The 20,925-nt window shown below is 48.8% G+C and overlaps 1 protein-coding gene and 1 long non-coding RNA gene across 4 annotated transcripts in view; one reads left to right on the forward strand and one right to left on the reverse strand.

Moving 5' to 3' along the window:
* Window positions 1–20,925, forward strand: part of LOC310742534 — a 353,556-nt gene that overhangs the window by 215,137 nt on the left and 117,494 nt on the right. The gene's annotated exons all lie outside the window — the stretch shown is intronic.
* Window positions 1–20,925, reverse strand: part of EXOC6B (exocyst complex component 6B) — a 215,447-nt gene that overhangs the window by 182,314 nt on the left and 12,208 nt on the right. For 2 of the 3 annotated variants that reach the window (XR_014538429.1, XM_083571233.1), the window contains exons 2-5: window positions 4,363–4,528; window positions 2,570–2,617; window positions 1,799–1,889; window positions 1,650–1,695 (exon numbers count right to left, since the gene is read on the reverse strand). Coding sequence is in view for 2 of the 3 variants with exons in the window: in XM_083571233.1 (XP_083427359.1) it covers window positions 1,650–1,695; window positions 1,799–1,889; window positions 2,570–2,617; window positions 4,363–4,528 (351 nt within the window). In the remaining variant the exon portion in view is untranslated. Of the gene's footprint in view, window positions 1–1,649; window positions 1,696–1,798; window positions 1,890–2,558; window positions 2,618–4,362; window positions 4,529–20,925 lie in introns of those variants that run through there. The other variant, XM_083571234.1, reaches the window with a different exon arrangement.

Below are 20,925 nucleotides of genomic sequence, written 5' to 3' on the forward strand. Positions count from 1 at the left end.
CCCCCGACAGCCTGCCAGAGCAGCAAATGTTCTTCCCATTGACAGACATCTCAAGCCAGTGAGGTCATGTGGACCCAAACATGCCCCTGTCACCCACCCACCCGCCACCCCTCGGAGTGCAGCTCCCAAGCCAGGCCTCCCAGCTGTGCCCTGCTCAGCCTCTCAACAGCCGTGGCGCCTCAGCTCCTGCGCTCATGAGAGGAGCCTGGAGGCCAACTCAACGTGGGGCCATCTTTCACCCCGAGGGACTTCCGGGACACCGTCCAGAGATGGATTAACGGCAGCAAAAAAGCCTGAAAGACTAACAAAGGCTGAAGATGCTTCGTTTATGCTGCATCAGACCAAAACGGCTCTCCCCTTTGGAAGACCGGGATGAGGCCCATTGACACAAAACAGCTGCAAAGACAGGAGGAACAGGCAGGAGAGTCCAAGGCGTCTTTCAACTGTTAGAGAGACAGGTCTTCAAACTAATTACCTGACCCCCATCTGGCTGAGCATAGGAGAAAAGAGGCTCCCATCTCACTGACAGCCGAGCAAGCCAGACAGTAGTCAAATATTCTCCAACCAAACCGGCCTTGCTGGAAAACTAGATTTTTTTTTGGGGGGGGGGATATTTCCCCTTGCAGCTTGCTTCACAGGTGTGAGGAGAATGAAGCTGGTACATCGACAGGGGAACTGATTAAGATATAAATTAGCACATGCGCTCTGCCTCAGTAGAAAGAAGGCAAAATAAGACCATTAAAAAGAGACTTAAAATGGGGAAAATGAAAGGCAGTATTATTAGAAGAAACCCTCAAATCCATCTCTACTTGATCATTTAGACATGAGGAGGAGGAAGAGGATGATGATGATGATTTATTACTTATACTCTGCCTGCAGCCACTCTGGCAGGCTTCCAACATAATATAAAAAACACAACAGAACACCAGACATTAAAAGCTGCCGGTGCAATGGTTTTATGCAAGACACTTGCCATGGGTATATTTAGAACGTGATTTGTGAGGATCATTGTCAAAATAGGTTAGGAGTGGGGGCGTTACCCCTTCTGTATTGTAGCGGCTGAAGGAGGGGGAAAGGAACCAAAGGAAGTTCCCACAGCCAATCAGAAGCCAGAGAAGCCCCATCGGACGTTCGGCTTCCAAAAGAACGGTCGTAAACCAGAACAGTCACTTCCGGGTTTCGATCGTTCAGGAGCCAAAACGTTCGAGAACTAGGCTGTTTGAAAACCAAGGTATGACGTACATGCATGATGGCAGCAAGGGACCCAGTCTGCTTTTGGCTGAACAGGAAACCACCAGAGCACCAAGGGGCTTCCCAGAGGCAGGCTTTCTGGGGGAAGAAGCCAGGCGGCAGCAAGTTCTGCAGAGTGAGAGGCAAAGGCTGAGCCATGGAGCAAAATCCCCTGGGAAGTTCCCCGGCACAAGCAGCCCCACTGAAGCAAGAGGGAAGTGAGCGCCCAGTGGGGCTTGCTCTGGGTTGCAGGACGGGAGCAGCATTTGGGTTTCCGGCCTCAGAGGCCAAAATGCCTTGAGCCGGCTGTGCCATTTGCTCTTCCGTTCTTGGGGCGTCTGCCCGTTTGTTTCAGTGAAGCTAAGACCTCCAGACAGACGCTGTCGCATTTGTCACGCTGGCCACCGTTATGAGCTTACCTTTTAGATTTCATTTGCTCTCTTAATTTGCTATCCATTTCCAGAACTAGAGCAGAGGAGACACAAGGATACAGAAGTCAGTAAGAGAAGAAATGGGGTGCTGGTGCCCTATCTAGAGCCATGCAGACGCTCTTTGCTTTGTCTCTCACCAGGAAGGCACTGCGTGAGCTTATCCACTGTGGCAGAAATATTGCGCTGCTGCAGCCGGCACTGTTTCAGCTCTTCCATCGCTCCCACCAGCTGTAAAAGAAACCTCCGTTTAACCACTAGCACTGCATTCCAAGTCAACTTCGCTCGCTGCATACCAAAGGCTCAAAGGCCGCAGGACCATTTTCTGTTCCATCCAACCATCCATTCAGGATCAAGGAACGATGAGGAAAATGGATCAGGGTATTCCTGGCCTATGTGGACTGTAGCTGTTGCTAGCAAGCATGGCCTACATGAGAAGTCGTTTCAAACATACAGGGCAGCAAAGGAGGAAAGGCAGAGGGAGCAGGAAATGCACTTGAGGCAGCTGCAGGTGGCAGAGGGAAGGTCACCAGCAAGGATCACGTCAGAGAGGGGAGTGTGGGGCTGGGCCACGGAGCTTCTCACTCTGGGCTAACTAACTCTTCCCTGTAAGGCCTCCCAGAGAGGAGCTCTCTTGCACTCACATTTCCCATGCTCCACAGTCTGAAATCTGGGTGTTGAGCGTTCTTGCACAGATCTCACCAAGGAGGCATAGAAAATGCACGCAAGGGAATGTGCATCTTCCAGGCGGGGGAAATGGGAGGCAGGCAAGGAAATCACAGCACACAGTGACCTTCCACCTCGGAATCACACAGTTTCCCTGGCACACAAGCCCAACATGTCTGACACCAATACAATGGTCAGAGCCCACACCTGATGCTCCCCCCCCAACACTAGAACCCTGGGCTTACTTTTTTGCTTTCCATTTGCAGTTTTCTGTTTGTGTCCGTGACTTGATTCTGCAAAGAGAAAACCACATCGTTGTTTCAATTAGCACCTAGTTGAAAGTCTTGGGCGTCAGGCTGGAAAAGGAGACTGCATGAACTGGAAGATGCTCCTTGGCTTAACGAGCCCACATGAAATCTTGTCGTGCAAACTGATCCCAGATACTGGGAAAAGTCAGCGTGGTTATGAAATGTCACCAAGGACTGGGAGATGTTTTAACAAAAGCAAGAGCATTGTGACACTTTATTCATGACCGACAACACACCTCTTTGCTGGGCACCAGGGTCACAGAAGAAGGCCTGAGGTGCTCTTCAGCCTCCCCGTGCTTCAGAGAGTACACACAAGGCAACCTAGAGGTCAAAAGCAACACAAATGCATCCTACCAAGGCATGCACAGGCCAGCTGAAATCCATAGGTTTAGTGTGAAAAACTGATGGAAGAGGGCCAGTGAAATAGGCCTCTGAAGCAGCCCTAGTGAGCCCAGAAGTGGGGCTCCAACTGGAAGCCACCAGTCCAGACCCAGTGCTGCAACAGACTGCAGGCCACAGGTGGGAGCTTCTAGCATGTCAATCCCAACAGAGTTGGCAATTCATCAGCACACAAAGAAAGAACTAACACTTATGCTTCCCACAATCTGAAGAGGCAAAGGGAGGACTGAGTTTCTCCGACTACACACAGGAGCTGCTCAGCCTGCTACAATATTGAACAATGGTGCTGGTAGTCAAAGGAAAAATGTAGAAGGAAATAACCTTTGGTCTCAGAAGTATGCATGGCTGCAAGGGGAGAGGCTTCAACAGTCAAGTTACGTACATCAGCCTTGAAGCCAGGCATCTTATGATTAGACTGAATGGGAAGATGCAAGTTGGTCCCCTGACAGCTGAAGAAGAAGAAAAAGAAGAGTTTGGATTTGATATCCCACCTTTCACTCCCTTTAAGGAGTCTCAAAGCGGCTAACATTCTCCTTTCCCTTCCTTCCCCACAACAAACACTCTGTGAGGTGAGTGGGGCTGAGAGACTTCAGAGAAGTGTGACTGGCCCAAGGTCACCCAGCAGCTGCAGGTGGAGGAACGGAGACGCGAACCCGGTTCCCCAGATTACGAGTCCACTGCTCTTAACCACTACACCACACTGGCTCCAGCTGCCACCAAACTCTCGCAAGCCTCTCTAAGGAACCTACTATTTCCTCAGACAGGGCATGAATTCACAGACCTCACTGGCATAGAATTTGTACCAAGCAACATTTTAAGCAGGCTGATATAGTGGAGCTTCAAAGCCCACCCATTCACTGGCTCTCCCAGGATCAATGAGCTTTGATGCTCTACTGTATCTGGGCATGGGAGACACAATTTGCAACTCAACCAAAACACCCGCTCAAGCTTGCAGCTCAAGGGTTTGCTGCCCTGAGCCAAACAACTGCAACTCTTTGTTCTTGTGGCATAAACTTCAAAACACTTTGTGCACCAAACACACCAGAGATCAGTGTTATTTGCAGAGCGAAGTTCTACTTTACTCCCCACTTTAAGGCAGCTACAGCTATTACTCAAGAGTAAATAGCAAGCAGTAATCCTGCATACCAGCATCCAACCCAAGATTGTAGCGCATTCTCTGCTGTTCCAACATAGGTCTGCAGTGAGCCTGCAGTTAGACATGCGGTTCTCCTACAAACCAGCACACGGCGGTTGTTGCCTCCTCCAAGGAGCTCCTTGCCCCTTCACAGGAATCCTAAGCACTGCCCACAGTGAAGGATCCCATTCCTTACCTTGAGCTTTTGGGCTTCTGCCCTGACTTTCAAGAATTCAGTGATGGCATCCACAAAGCCCTGGTAATGGAAGTTGCACATCTTTTCGATTTCACGGTCGTGATTCCGGATGCGAGCGTCGAGTTTCTCCATGAAGCGCCCATGCTCCTCACCATCATAGACAGACCTGGATGAAACGCAAGGGGATTGGGCAGAAAGACACCTTCAGAATCCACTCTCAGTCACTGAACTTCACTAAAGGAATCTGAAGGGGAGCTGAGGGTGGGGAGGAAGGGGACGAAGGATGCACTGCAACACCTTGCGATTTTACTGCAAGAGAAAAAGTATGATTTCCACCACAACAAGACCTGCCATTCGGGTTTTTCCCCACCTCACCTCCCTCGTTACAGAAGTGCAAGGAATTACTCAAGAAACAGGAGTGAAGTGGTCTCGGTTATTTAGAAGAAAATACGAATTAGTTAAAAAATGTCTGCAGCAATTTATTTGGTATTTAAAAGGTTTATATCCTGGCTTTTCATCTAACAGTGATCAAGGTGGATGACAGCAGAGTGAAATACACACAGAGAGATAGTACTAAGGTCATCACATGGCGATTCATAAATAATCTTTCCATCTGCTATGAGCAACAACCATTCAGAAAAGAGAAGCTGCCAGGGAGCAAGAGTCAACACCGCATCTGCATGGCTGACTTTGCCACCTGCTTGCTCAGCCGCAGAATGCCAGTGGCGTAGCGTGGGTTGTCAGCACCCGGGGCAAGGCAAGTAATTTGCGCCCCCTAACCCGTGGATTTGCGCCCCCTAACCCATGGATTTGCGCCCCCTAACCCTAACCCCCAGATGTTGCGCCCGGTGCGGCCGGCCCCCCCTGCACCCCCCACGCTACGCCACTGCAGAATGCTGAATGGGAGGGCATGGGAGGGAGGGGTGGGAAGCCAAAGAATAAGAGGAGAACAGTCCGAGGATCTGGAACACAGCATCCAGAGCCAGCAACGTGATGAGAGAAGAAGCTGGTAGGCGGACAAGAACATCCTTGGTGCAAAGCTGGACTGCGAGGTCTCAGCATCCAGAAGAAAGCACATTGAAAAGGAGTACCCAATGAGCAGACGCAGAACAAGCAAGCAGCCACTCAAGCAACAGGTGTTCTCCTCCTTCTCCTTCCCCTGTAACTCCACATGCACCCCCAAATCCTAGGGGACGCTTTGGAGCAGAGGGCTGGAGGGCGGAGAAAGGAAACTGGAAATCCCATTGCACAACTGCCCTGAGACCTCCAGGTACTGCATAGGGCGGTATATAAATTCAATAAATAAACAACAACAACAACAGGGCAAACACCTCTGGATGCCCTACAGTGCGTTCAAGCCCTAGTGTGAGGCAACAGAAGAAATGCGCTCTCTTCTTGAATTCTGATTTATTATCTTATACTCCAACACTTCGGTTTAGGATTGACACTGCTTAAGCTTTCTCTGCAGTTCGGAATGCAGCTCTGCCTCCCCTCACAACCAGTACAAATCCCATGCGCCCTTACCTGGGAGCAAGTCCCACTGAACTTACCCTCTGTAAAGACATGTATTGGAGTGCCCTGACAGAGACCCCTCTTCATTACAATACACCCTAAACAAGGCGTTTACAGTGGTACCTTGGTTTACGAACTTAACCCATTCCGGAAGTCCTTTCTTAAACCAAAGCGTTCTTAAACCAAGGCGTGCTTTCCCATAGCAGCGGGGGACTCAGTTTACAAATGAAACACACTCAACAGGAAGCGAAACGTGTTCTGTTTTCAAGCTAAAGTTCACAAACCAAAACACCTACTTCCGGGTTTGCAGCATTCTTAATCGAAGTTGTTCATAAACTAAGCTGTTCTTAAACCAAAGTGCCACTGTACTGGGGACTTGTCCCATTATCACTCTATCTTACATCTCCCAGTACTAAATACAACTCTGAACGGCACGATGCAAAGCCAAAAACCACTAGCAGATCCCCAAGCAGCTTCCTAACTAAAGATGTAAGATTTAACAGAACTACAGTGGTACCTCTGGTTACAAACTTAATTCGTTCCGGAGGTCCATTCTTAAGCTGAAACTGTTCTTATCCCAAGGCGCGCTTTCACTAATGGGGCCTGCCTCTGGCGTGCAATTTCCGTTCACATCCTGGGGCAAAGTTCACAACCAGGAGCAGCTACTTCTGGGTTAGCGGAGCTTGTAACCTGAAGCATTCGTAACCAGAGGTACCACTGTAGTAAAGCCATAAAAATGGCACCTCCATTTCCCATCCCCCTCCCGCAAAAGGTTTGGGGGGAATTAAAATACAGTATATGCATAGCTTGTTTTATCATCATCTACCATAAAACATTTCTGCTGCAAGGACACGAACAATTCTTGTGGCACCTTAAAGTTTCATTGTGGAACAAGCTTTCCTGGGTTATAACGCACCAGAGCCTACGTCTGGGCTCCAGTGGATGGCAGCTTATGCCTGAATAAAATTTGTTAGTCTATAAGGTGCTGTAAGCCTCTTGGTTGCTTTTGCTAATATTCTTAGCTTTCGCCAGTTAGGAAAATATGGGATGGGATGCAGGGTGGGGATAAAACAAGAAGATGAAAATGGAAACCATCAACATTGTAGTAAAATTTTATCATCTGGTCTTAGACACAGTATGTAGACCTCAGCATTTTCATGTACAAAGGGAGGAAACTTGTTTTTCATACAGAGGGGAAACTAAAAACAAGCACTCTTGTAATTAATGAAAGGTGATAAATCTGGATATTAGTATATCTTCATTAGACACAGGCTGCAGCCTGGTGCATTACAACTCTCGTCTGAAACTAGCAATGTGCCTTTTTTTAAGAAAGGAGAGCCTGCCATCTAGCGACTGCTTGGGTTAGTCCTAATACACAACTCTCTTCATCGCAAGCCTGCCCTGGGGTGAGATGGGCTAAGGGAGAGGAAGCCAATGGAGAGAGGGCCTATCCCTCACATTCGTGAAAAGCTGCCACATAGCTCAGCCACAGCACAAGCCCAAAAGAATTCTTAAAGCTGGTCCACGCACTCTCTCCGCAGATGCCTTAGGATCTGAACCCTGGAAATAAAGTGATTCCACATTGCAATGTCTCATTGCATTTACATGGCCACAAACCAGGAGGCAGAAGCGGCTCTGGCATGTCCCCCCCTGAGCATCCTGCTCACGGCATGCTGGGGTCCCAACCGCAGGTCAGAGGCCAGGGCCGCACAAAGCATCTGATCCCTATGGACCAGCATGATTAACAGATTAAACTCAGCTCTGCTGACCTGGGAGCTGACAAGTCAGGCAATGCAGTGGCCCTGTTTAAGGAAGTTTCTAATGTTTGATGCTGTATTGTCTTTTTGATATTCAGCTGGAGGCCGCCCAGAGTGGCTGGGGAAGCCCAGCTAGATGAGAAGGGTAGTAATAATAATATATATAAATAAATAACTTATTATTATTCTTACAGGGAATCACTCACATGCAACCCACGGCTGGTCCCTTTCAGGAGTAGCCCAAGGAGCGAGCCAGGACATGGCAGCATGAGCCACAAACACAGGAGCCCTGTACAGGATCAGACCAACTCCCTCTGCCCCCGGGTGGTTGTATGGATGACACATACAGTGGTACCTCACGACCTCCTGGGCCGTGTTCAGAAAGTGGTGGTGGGGGATGAGTGTTCAGACCCCTGGGCCCTCACTTGTGGGGTGCCTCAGGGTTCTGTCCTCTCCCCCATGCTTTTCAACATTTACATGCAGCCGCTGGGAGAGATCATCAGGAGGTTTGGGCTGGGTGTTCATCAGTATGCGGATGATACCCAGCTCTACCTCTCTTTTAAATCAGAACCAGTGAGGGCGGTGAAGGTCCTGTGTGAGTGTCTGGAAGCGGTTGGAGGATGGATGGCGGCTAACAGATTGAGGTTGAATCCTGACAAGACAGAAGTACTGTTTTTGGGGGACAGGAGGCGGGCAGGTGTGGAGGACTCCTTGGTCCTAAATGGGGTAACTGTGCCCCTGAATGACCAGGTGCGCAGCCTGGGAGTCATTTTGGACTCACAGCTGTCCATGGAGGCACAGGTCAAATCTGTGTCCAGGGCAGCTGTTTACCAGCTCCATCTGGTACGTAGGCTGAGACCCTATCTGCCTGCGGACTGTCTCGCCAGAGTGGTGCATGCTCTGGTTATCTCCCGCTTGGACTACTGCAATGCACTCTACGTGGGGCTACCTTTGAAGGTGACTCGGAAACTACAACTAATCCAGAATGCGGCAGCTAGACTGGTGACTGGGGGCGGCCGCCGAGACCATATAACACCGGTCTTGAAAGACCTACATTGGCTCCCAGTACGTTTCCGAGCACAATTCAAAGTGTTGGTGCTGACCTTTAAAGCCCTAAACGGCCTCGGTCCAGTATACCTGAAGGAGCGTCTCCACCCCCATCCTTCTGCCCAGACGCTGAGGTCCAGCGCCGAGGGCCTTCTGGCGGTTCCCTCATTGCGAGAAGCAAAGCTACAGGGAACCAGGCAGAGGGTCTTCTCGGTAGTGGCGCCCGCCCTGTGGAACGCCCTTCCAGCAGATGTCAAAGCGATAAACAACTACCTGACATTCAGAAGACATCTTAAGGCAGCCCTGTTCATGGAAGTTTTTAACGTGTGATATTTTACTGTATTTTTGGTTTTTATGGAAGCCGCCCAGAGTGGCTGGGGAGGCCCAGCCAGATGGGCGGGGTATAAATTATTATTATTATTATTATTATTATTATTATTATTATTATGAAGAACTTAATTCGTTCTGGAGGTCCATTCTAAACCTGAAACTGTTCTTAACCTGAGGTACCACTTTAGCTAATGGGGCCTCCCGCTGCTGCCGCCGCACCGCCGGAGCACGATTTCTGTTCTCATCCTGAAGCAAAGTTCTTAACCCGAGGTAATATTTCTGGGTTAGCGGAGTCTGGAACCTGAAGCGCCTGTAACCCAAGGTACCACTATAATTCTCTTCTATAGTCTACTTAAAGCCCCTTTGGAAGTCATGTAGAATGCAAATGGCTAAGCCGGAGGGTCCACTGACAGGTGCAGGTCCAAATGTGACCCCTTTGCTTGTTAGCCGCTTTGCTGGCCCTAAATGAGGAGCTCCCAACTGAAATCCATTTAGGCAGGAGGAGCCGGCAGCAGGGAAAACAGAGGACCCCAGGAATTCACATGCCGGGACAGCCTGATCACTTTCTGGGGCACGGAAACGTCTCACTTTTTGGTTTCAATTAATAAATGGAACAAAAGCCTGGACTTCAATTTAAAAAGGCAAAATATGCCACGATGGTTTTTAACCTTCAGACATTTTCTTCTCATTAAGTGACATAAAAGCATTAGCATTTTGTTTATTAGAAGAAGTTAAAAATAAAGTGGAACAAAAAGCGAGCTGCTTGCTTAATGCACAAGTATGCAAACAGTCACAGCGTGGGCTGGGAGAGGTCAGCAAGAGTTTGGATGCCCCAAACCTGCCCCCCCCCCCAGCACCAAGAGCGGGAAGGAAAACGCTCCGTTCTTCATAGAGCAGAGAGCACGGGCAATCCCAGATGAAACAGGCCACTCTATTGATCTACAGAGCTCCATCCATGAGCACAGATGCGGGAGGAGGTTCCCAGCCACTGGGCAACAAATGCAGAATCTAGAGGGAGCTGGGAACCTTCAGACGGCTGTAGATGGTGGAGCTGGAGGATCGCTGAAGGAGACATGTCAGAAGGAAAGAGCAGAGTAGCCATGGAAGGCTTTAGAAGTACAGAAGAGGTGTTTCTGCTGGGTCCTGAGCTGTACAGGAAACCAACACAGCAATTTAAAGAAGGGCATGGCAAGCCACCCCTAGGAAAGTTGAGGGGGCTGTTGCTAGGACCACTGCTAAGCCAGTTGGCCGCACTGAAATGTTCTAAGGCGCAAGAATAGAAAAGAGCCTTCTACGCAGCACAGCTCAGTGATAAGAGTGAAGGGTTCAGAGACCCCAGCCTCAGGGAACAGGATGAGGAGGTTGTGGCCTTCTTGGGGCTTCATGGGGCAAAGCCAGGAAGCGGGCGGTTGGTGGAGGATAGCGAGGAATGGACAAGACTGTCTGCCAGCAGCAGCATCTTCTGGTTTTCACCACCGTGACCCCAGGCCCCTGCTTTTGCTAATCTCAAAGGGGGAAAGAATATATACAATCTTCGCACTCACTTTCTGGGGTCAGCTGGCTGCGTGCAACTTAAACTGTGGCTGTGTACCTGCAGCCACAACCGTACTGTTCTCAATTAGTGACAGATAATCCGAATTGCATACGCTTTGCGACTTCGCTGCCGGTCTTCCTTATGGTATTTTCTTAGCATATTGTTAAAGAATTGAAGTAGAAGAAAGGGCTCCCATCACTCGCTTGACATCTTTCACCTTCACCTTACTACTGGCCATTATCAAAACCAATAGCCCAACTGGTTATTACGGGAACCCACAATCCACCAGGGGCTCAGGAGGGCCAAGAAGGCCAGATCTCAACATTCATGCATGGGATACAAACCAGTTTCGGCTGCAGCAAACACAGTCTGCCTGCAGAAATGGACAAGCCAGCAAGCAGACACAAGCAAAGAGCAATTGGAGTGAGCCCGTGTTAGAAACTCAGATGTATAAGCTACGTGCCAAATGGCTCTTTAAACCAGGGTTACAGTCACCAAAACGGAATGTCTACTTGCCATTTGGGGGCCAGACAGTTCAAAAGTCTTGTTTTTCAATATGACTTTTTGGTTCCTAACAGATAGCACTCTACAGGATGTGTTGCTAGTATGTGAAAACAGGCAAGATCCAATTATCCCCAGGCATGCATGATGGTGGAGATGTCAGGCACCATTCTGGTGCCCAAGTATCTTCACCTGGTTGCAAGTGGCCAATAGCCAGGTGCCAAATGCGCCTGGCCAATTTCGAACACCGCCAATGAGCCGCTTTCAGAGCATGCACATGAATAATAGCATTGTTTAGGTCAACGTAAGATGCAAACTTCATCTAAACAGTCGGGGGAAATCCACAGGGTGTGTGGGCTTCAGCCAGTGCACCCCAAGATGACCATCTCCACCGCTAACATTTTCCATTCCATATATGCCCAGAGGCTTTGAGCCTGGACCCCTGGCTGACCAGGGAAAAGAAACTGTGAAGCCTCTGCTAAAGGCCAAGCCAATTAGAAGGAATAAACTCAGCCACCCTGGAGCTGCTAGCAGATCCAGATCCAGCTCCATCAGAAAGGAAATAAAGAACAATGCCTCCAATTTAAGCTACAGGAGAGCATTTTTGGTTTCAGCGTTCTTATTAGGGAACATGCCTTTTGTCATCTGGGGCTACGAGAGAAAGATGGTTTTTTGGGGGGTGGGGGAGCTCGCATATGGCCTCAGCGAGTGCCAGGAAATGCAAGGAGCAACCCAGAAGGCAGGCGAGCCAGCCCTGCTCCAGCCAGCGCAGATCCCCCCAACTGAGAACTATGGAGAGGGAACTGGCCACAAGCGACACTTTTCGCTTCCCTCCTTGTGGAGGACACAATGGAAACAATTCCCCCCAGAACAAAAGCGGTGCGTCAGCAAGCAAGCCCGCCTCTCCCAGGCCCTTTCAAGTTGGAAGGACAGTTGATTCGCACCATGTGTAGGGTTGATGGGAACAAGCCCTGCACCCAGGCGAGAGAGATTTTAGCCCCTCCAAGCTGGTTGATATTAAGGGAGGGAGTGAATCATCTTTATGATGCGCTGTAAACAAAACACACTGGCCGTCACAACGGGAGGCATCCAGCAGTGCGCCGCAGTGGGGCTCAGAGCCGCTTGAAAGTGTTCGTGCCGTGTGGGCCATCGCTGGGAAAAGTGTTGCGCTCTAATGAGAGGCAGGCTCAGATGGAGGCGGCTGGGGTGTCCTTCACTCATTTCCGCTTTCCCTCGCATGGTGTTCCAGCACGGCCAGGCCTTCAGGAGGAACAGCGCAGGTGGCCAAAGAACCACTGCCCACAACACAGGCTCCCCAGACCCGTGGGGCAGCCAGCATGGAAGAAGCTGGCCTGTGTGAGCTGGAAGCAGCCAGAACCGCGTGGGATCTGGCCCACCCACCTACCCATTTAGGTGAAAGGATCCGCATTTAATCCCCTCTCTGTCTCTCTCTCACATACACACACCAACCTATGTAATCCAAACCAGGAGGCATCACAAACTAAGTAGAAGCCATTCAAGTTCCACTACCCTAAGGTGCTTGCGGAACAAATCTTTCCATATGACTCAAGGAAGCCATGCAAATAACTTCTTACCAGTAGCCCCCAAGTTCTGTGGCCATTGAATTATTATGTATGTATGTATGTATGTATGTATGTATGTATTTATACCCTGCCCATCTGGCTGGGCTTCCCCAGCCACTCTGGGCAGCTTCCAACAAAATATTAAAATACAGCAATCCATCAAACATTAAAAGCTTCCCTAAACAGGGCTCTCAGAGAGGGAACCACCAGAAGGCCCTCGGAGCTGGATCTCAGTGTCCGGGCTGAGAGATGGGGGGTGGAGACGCTCCTTCAGGTATACTGGACCAAGGCCATTTAGGGCTTTCAAGGTCAGCACCAACGCTTTGAATTGTGCTCAGAAATGTACTGGGAGCCAGTGTAGGTCTTTCAAGACCGTGTTATGTGGTCTCGGCGGCCGCTCACAGTCACCAGTCTAGCTGCCGCATTCTGGATTAGTTGTAGTTTCCGGGTCACCTTCAAAGGTAGCCCCACAGAGAGCGCATTGCAGTAGTCCAGGCGAGTGAGAACCAGAGCATGCACCACTCTGGCGAGACAGTCTGCAGGCAGGTAGGGTCTCAGCCTGCATACCAGATGGAGCTGATAAACAGCTGCCCTGGACACAGAATTGACCTGCACTTCCATGGACAGCTGTGAGTCCAAAATGACTCCCAGGCTGCGCACCTGGTCCTTCAGGGGCACAGTTACCCTGTTCAGGACCAAGGAGTCCTCCACACCTGCCCTCCTCCTGTCCCCCAAAAACAGTCCTTCTGTCTTGTCAGGATTCAGCCTCAATCTGTTAGCCGCCATCCATCCTCCAACCGCCTCCAGACACTCACACAGGATCTTCACCACCTTCACTGGTTCTGGTTGAACCCAGAGCCTAAAACAGGACCCATCAACAAGGCCTTCCCAAAAGCAATTTTGGGCGGGTGCAATTTCCACATGGCAATCTAATCCCCGGGGGGGGGGGGAGTGGGCCAGGGGACCAAATCATCAGGTGAAGAAAATTCCCTTCTGATCTATCCTCATGTGTTTGAACTGGAGGAAGAGACGGAATGTCAGAGTGGAAAGCAGTGGGGAAGAGGGGTGAGCAAGGCTGGGAAGCATGCTTGAACTTCCCACCGTGTCCTGCTACTAAGAAGGGTGGAGGCCTTCATACATCAACCCTCCGGGTGTCAACTCACACAAAACAAAGCGGTTTTTATGCTACTGTCACTGACAACTGAAAAGTCTGCCTTGCACTCAGTTCTACAGCAGCCATTGCATTTTCCAGGAATCACCACCCACATCTCATCAGCCTAAGTTTTCTAAGAGCTAAAGGGCTGAAACTTTCAGAGTTTGGTTCTTTTGAAACGTGGCCATTTCTCCCCGGGTACCCGTGAAGGCTGCAGCCTAAGTGGCCTTGTTGCACGCTGCCCGTGCTGCTACAGGGTGATGCTGCCTGGTCCATTTGCTTGTGCCAAGGGACTGACGTCTTAGCACAAGGGAGGGAGGAGAGGGAAATTAAGGAATGGGAGAATGAGAGACAAGAACAGTACCATGGGCATAATCCACGGGGAACACCTCCTGATCAAGCCCCACTGAAGAGTTGCATAGCAGCACAACCACAATGCGTCCCCTGCAGAGGATGCGAGCTTCTGAGCTATTCATAAGGTTACCCTGAGCTTGGCCTACATAAGCCACAAACGACAGAACCGTCTGTAACAGCCATTGTTAAAACATTTAAGGCTTCGTTAATTACTCGAATTAACTTTAGCCGCAAAATCCACAACTAGAAAAATCCACAACAAGGAAAAGTTGCTAATGAGCCCTAATTATCCTCTTGCCCTTCAATTTACAGCCCCAGCAAGACACGCAGCAGACTGAAGTAGCCCAGAAGCAAACTGGCACGCCTCCATGTTTAAAACAATCGCTCGGCTCTTCCCTTCAGAAGCCTAGTTAAGGCATATTGACTGTACAGATCACCCTCTCCCTCTGGCAAGCGGGCACAGCTGGCTTAACCCCAAAGACTGCAAACAAGAATATCTTAAATGGTCCAATGCCCAGATACCGAGATAGCACTGTGGGCAAGACATGACTTCCCAGAACCGCAACACTGCCTGAAGGCTACCCTGTGTGGGCCTGCTCAAGGAGGGCAGCTCAACGACAGCCCTGGCATAATCCCTCTCCATCCCCAGATCACTTCTCTGCAGCTCTCACTGTGCCCAGATCGGAAGGGAAACAGTTTCTGCAGACCAGAGTGCTCTGTTCTCCTACTCAACAGGGACTGCATCCTTCCTCCCGGCTAAGGAGCCGGCCGCCAATTTGCAGAAACACTACTATTGATGATACAGCATCACCAGTATGGAGGGTGGGAGGGAAGAGTATATAAATCTTCCAAATTAATTTAAGCAAGTTAGCAGAACACTGGAACTGCCAGCAGCGAGGAATGCAAGAAAGAGGGCCACCAAATCCCAAGCGATGGAATGCGAAGCAAGTACAGAACCTTTGCCAAGAATGTTCACCTTCCTGCCAGAGAACATATGGAGGATGTAAGAAAAGCCCTATGAGATATAAGGCATTAAAGGCAGTGCTTTTTTGCATGGTTGGTCTTTAGTGTTTTTAGCAAGGCACTCTTTGATTCTTTATTTTGCATCCTTTATTGCCCGCTTGTCTGTTCAAAGAACACATACAAGGGGGAAGTGAGCACAGATCCCCCAAGAGGAGAGATCTAAGCAAGCCTGTCCAAGACGATGAATGCAGCATTGCAGGTGAGTTTAGGTCAAGGCAACATGCAGAAGCAAAGTACAACACTGTTGCTCAAGTAATGTGGAAAGGCACCAAGACACCGCTGCCAGGAATAACTGTTCTCTAGGCAAGGTACAAGGAGCTACAGAAGGGACATTCTGAAATTACATTGCCATCTAGTGCTGCAAAGAATAAATTACTTCATTTTAAGCCCCTCCACACCCAACACCGCGGCCAACATTTTGCTAGTTTTTCCAAAGGGACCTGGAAGGCCTCACCCTGCCCTGAGCACAAGAGAAACGGAAGCCAAGCCTGTTCGTCAGGGGCAGATACAGGTCATAACTGCGCACACATTTCGGAGCAGGCACAGACCCACAAGGAGGGCAGCTTGAATGATAGCACATTTCCTCATAAATTGAAGTGTATCTGAAGAAGTGTGCATGCACACGAATGCTCATACCAAGAACTAACTTAGTTGGTCTTTAAGGTGCTACTGGAAGGAAAAAAAATTTTTTGTCATAAATTGGAGGGAGGCTTCTGAGCTGCAGAAGCACCATTAACGCACCAAGAAGTGGGACAAGAGGCAGCAGCTGGACGTTTTAACTGTAATAAAAGCATTTGATGTACCCAAAGGCGAGTTGTGTCCTAAAGACTGCAAAGTGTGTGGACCCTAGCAGCATTTTTCACAGAAGCAGAGCACTGAGCATGTGCCCGGCCTGCTTTGCCATCACAGCAGACCCTCAAGACAACACTTCTGCCACCAGACACAGCTTCAGCTACAGGCCCCAGGGTGGGGATATCTGAAATTTAAGGTATCCCTCAGCTGCTTGAAACTTTCCAGTTTTAAATTCCCAGATTTTAAACTCATTGCTTCCAATGTTATCCATGGCATGTAGTCTAAGCAGGCTGCTCTCTTTGCAAAGTCCTTTTCAATACATATTTGCAGTTGATTCACATGTTTATACTCTGCTTTTTAAAGCCTAAACCTAAACCATCTACAGAGTAGCAAACAGCATTAAAATTAAAAAATCAGTTTAGGAAAAGCTACAGCTGCTCTACCACCCTAAAATGGTAAAAGCACTTTTGGGCACTGCTGGGACAATCCAGGGGGAGCAACAGATCAAGGAGCACATCCATGCAGCGCTCCTTGGTCTCCAAGGAAATGCAATGCCATCCAAAACTAGTACTCCTGTCTTGCCTGAATTAAGCTTCAGAACAGCCACTGTCTGTCTAGCATCAGAAGTGGAAAGAGTGTGTGCTCAGCGTACACTAATGATACCACAGTCAACCTCACCTAACCATTTCGCACGGATATTAAGAAGAGACGATGGGCCCTTGGGGCAACCCACAAGCCAACAGCCACAAGTTGCTGCAGCAGTCTCCCCACACAACACTCTGGCCTGCAAACGCACATACACACACACCCACACCCCCTTTGCAGAACAGTGTCTTCCTCACCACCACCCAGGCACGTCGCAGGAAGGCAAGGCAGAAGAGTATCACAGTTGCTTATATCAAGAGATACAGAGGGAGTGAGGAGAACCAAACAACGACAACCCCAGGGAAAAGCTCTGGGGTGCTTTTCAGCACCCATTCCTACCAGGCCTTGCCTAACTCCAGCTAGGATAACACATGAACAAAGTGAGGAAGGAGGCTTTACAGAACATCACTCTTCAGTCATGCATCTGGGGCAAGCAGTAGGAGACAGAAAACCCTAAGCTGGAGACCCTAATAGATCAGCCGTACACAGCCTGGCGCCCACGTCATCCCCAACTATGAATCATGCTGGGCTGGGCCTGAGAAAAAATGGAGTTCAAGACAACAGGGGAACACCAGGGTCAGGGAAAGCTAGAAGTGACTGCTAAGCCAATGCTCCAATTTGTGCCTCTTAAGCCAAGCAAGCAGTTACTGGAATGCCCCTTCATATTCAGTTTATTCCAGTTCATGCTCTTCCTCAGCCGCTGATTAAATTCAAAGGAACTGGCAAACGAAAAGCTTCACAGCAAATGCATCCATTGGCCTTTAGATGGCAGCAAAGCCACACTTTTCTTCTGAAATCCAGCATTCCTAAACCAAGATGCTCCAAGCTTTTCCTCTGTGCTTTCTCTTTCAAACTACTCTTCACAGTAGGCTGAAAAACTCTGATGAACAAGTCTAGCTAGTGGCCTGGATTTACGTAGTCGCTAAAAGGCCAAGTAGTTAAGTTTTGGGCCTCTGGGAAGTCCTCACACGTTTCTACTTAAAACTCAGTGTGCACAATTAAGCAGAGGGCAGCAGTGACCACGTTTATTGCTGCCGCATTGCATTAGAGAGAACAGCACAGATTTGGCCTGGCTCATTTTAAGAGGCTGCTTACAGAGGTTCAATAGCAGACTGATGTCTAGTACAGACATCAACAAAAAGCCCTGCAAAGACAGTGGCTTGGGGCCGGCTGTGCACCAGGACTGCTGCTGTCCATTGAGACTGCGAGCGAGAAACAGGAGGTGGCAGCTGCCGCCTCCAAGAGACCCAGAGGCCAAACTACTTAGACCCCCCCCCCCGAGTTCAAGCTGCCACTTGGAATTCTGCTCAAGAGCCAGAAAGTGGAGTCCGAAGACCAGACATGCACACAGCAGTCCTGTAGGCCTGCTCAATGTTTGGTACAGTGGAACAGGATATCCAACAGCAACTGTAGACAGAGCCAGGGCACCAAGCAGCACCAGCTCTTAATTAAGATGTTCTGAGCCAACTCTGGGAATGCAAGGAAGACATCCCTGGCCAGACAAGAGGGGCCGTCCCTCTCTCTCCAGGGTACAAGGGGTGCAGGGCACCCGGGTGCCAAATTCTGGGGGGCACCAGACGCCCGCTGCTGAAGCCGCCTATCTACCTGTTATGAAATAATAAATAATTCTGATCAAGCTAGAAAAACAAAAAACACATATACCTAGGTATTACTGAAATGTATACCTACTGTTTCACTAAAGGACTTTCGACTTTGTGCGCTTGCTTAGCAAAGACGCACCGCGCCAGCGGAGGCACTTTTCATTCACAACGGCACCGTGCACATGAAATTAACTCTTACATCAAAATATTATGTTACTTATTGTATTGAGCTGCTATGCGGCAGAGGGGTCAGCAGCACCTTTGACACGACTGATGTTTCTCCTAAGTAGGTGCCTAAACAATACTTAAAAGTATTATAAGTCCCTGCGGGACTTGACATCCTTCCGCAGGGCCTGCAAGACAGAGCTGTTCCACCTGGCCTTTGGTTTGGACTCAGTCTGACCCTTATGTTTCCCTCCCCTTATGATTTTGATGAGGCTGCATTTTAATTTGCATTTTAACCTGTATTTTAAATTGGATTTTTTTCCCCTATTATGTTTTTACTGTAATTTTACTGTTGTTAGCCGCCCTGAGCCCGGCTCTGGCCGGGGAGGGTGGGGTATAAATAAAATTTATTATTATTATTATTATTATTATTATTATTATTATTATTATTAAGTGTGGTGGTGTTGTATACTTAAGTATAAGTGCATTGCAAATAAATGAGCAAATAAAAGAGTGTTTCTTTTTCCTCCCTTCTTCTGTAAACAAGAGATAAGACGTAAATGTGGTGTCTGACATAAGCATAAAAGAAGTTAATTTGGGGGCTAAACTAAATTTGGGGATGCTGGGCGGATCTTTGCACCCCGGCGGCGCATATGCTAAAGACAGCCCTGTCTCTCTCCCCACCCTAACCCACACTTCACATCCCACTTGTGAGGCCTGGGGGAGTCTTGGCACTCCAGGCACCCCTGTGACTCTCTGCCTGTCTCTGAATGCCATATATTGGCATTCAACTACATGGCTCCCGCCATATGACTGTATGCATACTGTTCATATTCTTCTCTCGGGAGGGGGGTGTCATCTTTTTAACACTGACGGTTACTCCTGGCCATGTTAGGTTGCAACATACATGTTAGGAAGGGAAATACCTTAAACCTGCTGTGCATTCCTTTCTAAGGTTCTGCAAATAAGTGGAAAACTAATTAAAAAGTGTTAAGAGCTTGCTATTGCACATTCAGTGGTTGTGAATATTAATCTGTTCAAAGGGTGGTGGGCCCATGAGGAAAAAGAAGTTTGGGAGCTCTGGGCTGGGCAGAAATTGGTGAATTGCTCACAACAGCCCAGGGTTCCCATGTACATTTTAAGCCTGCTGTACTCAAAAGAACAAATGGACACACTGGGAGATTGTCAGGAGATGGAAACCCAATTCCTTGGCCTCTTTCCTGATGCATTCATCTTGGAATTCCCAAAAATATAACCTGCTGCAAAATGAAGAGTGTCCAGGTGGGCAGCAATTCGATAACCCCCAAGCTATGGAGATCAATGTGTAATTATGAGCATCCTTGAACAAAAATTTAAAAATGGAAATGATAGAGGCTTCTTCCTGTATAGGTAGCATAGGAGACACACCGCACCCCATTTGGCCAATTAAAACACAGGCTGTATAACAATTTCTGATCAGACCAGAAATGCAAATAGGAGCGATCCCCACCTCCTCTCTGACGGCAGCCCTGTCTCCATTCTTGCCTGCCCACTTCCTGCAAATCTCCTTTTCTGGGAGCAGAATCTTTCTACAGGCACCTTGCATCACGTAATAAAACCTCAATGATTCACCACAAAGCGCCGTCTTTCATTCAGGAAACCCCTTCCAAATCAATGTCCATGTAGTTTCATCATCCACCACCTGAGGCGGCTGATGGGCTCCATGGCAGCTTCCGTCCTTTGTTCCCGGTTCCCCTCCTCCCTCAAGGAAAGAGATGGGGCGGGGAGAGAGAGAGAGAGAGACACTTATACCCTGGAGGGAATCCAGCAGTTGACTCACTGCTTCATAGGAAAAGACCATATGCACCCTGACCGTTCCAGGAATACATGCAAGAACATTGTCTTGATGGAAGACAAGGTCTGGCGTGGTTGGATCGTAAAACTCAGGGCAGATCCACTTTGTTAACATTTAATTCTGATCCTGAGCAGCAAGCGCAAAGAGCCTGTTAAGAGTATCACCTGTCCTGGATCACCTTTCTTCGTTCCACCTCTCATCTAGCAGCCAGAAATGATACAGACATAACATTATGACAGGCCAGTAAATTTTAGGGCAATTCACTTAAAGATCTTCAATTGCTTTTACCTGCCAGCTCTCTTCTTGTTTAAATTTTTATTATTATTGCAGCTTCTGGTTTTCATATTGGCCACCTTGGACTACAAAAGGGGTCCACCTAGTCCAGCATCCTGTTTCCTACAGCGGACAACAAGATGCGCCAAAGGGAAGCCCACAACATTAAGGGACACCTTTTTAATATCTTCACAGACTTTCCAGGATATATTTTCGCATTATTCAAGCAATTGTTTTTAGTGGTGCCAACTGCCCTGTTGATTACTGCCGTTTTATAGCCTATTGTAAACCATCCTGGAAATGTTCTATTATTATTATTATTATTATCATCATCATCTACAACAGCAACAACATCCCACCTTTTTCCCTAACTGGGACCCAAGGCATCTCACAGTTGAAGGTGGTATTAAAATATTTAAGAAATATGCAAACCCGCTAGCTTGCCTTGGTCCTGGTAGT

Source organism: Podarcis filfolensis, assembly GCF_964270895.1.
Source record: "Podarcis filfolensis genome assembly, chromosome: 9".
Lineage (NCBI taxonomy): Eukaryota > Metazoa > Chordata > Lepidosauria > Squamata > Lacertidae > Podarcis > Podarcis filfolensis.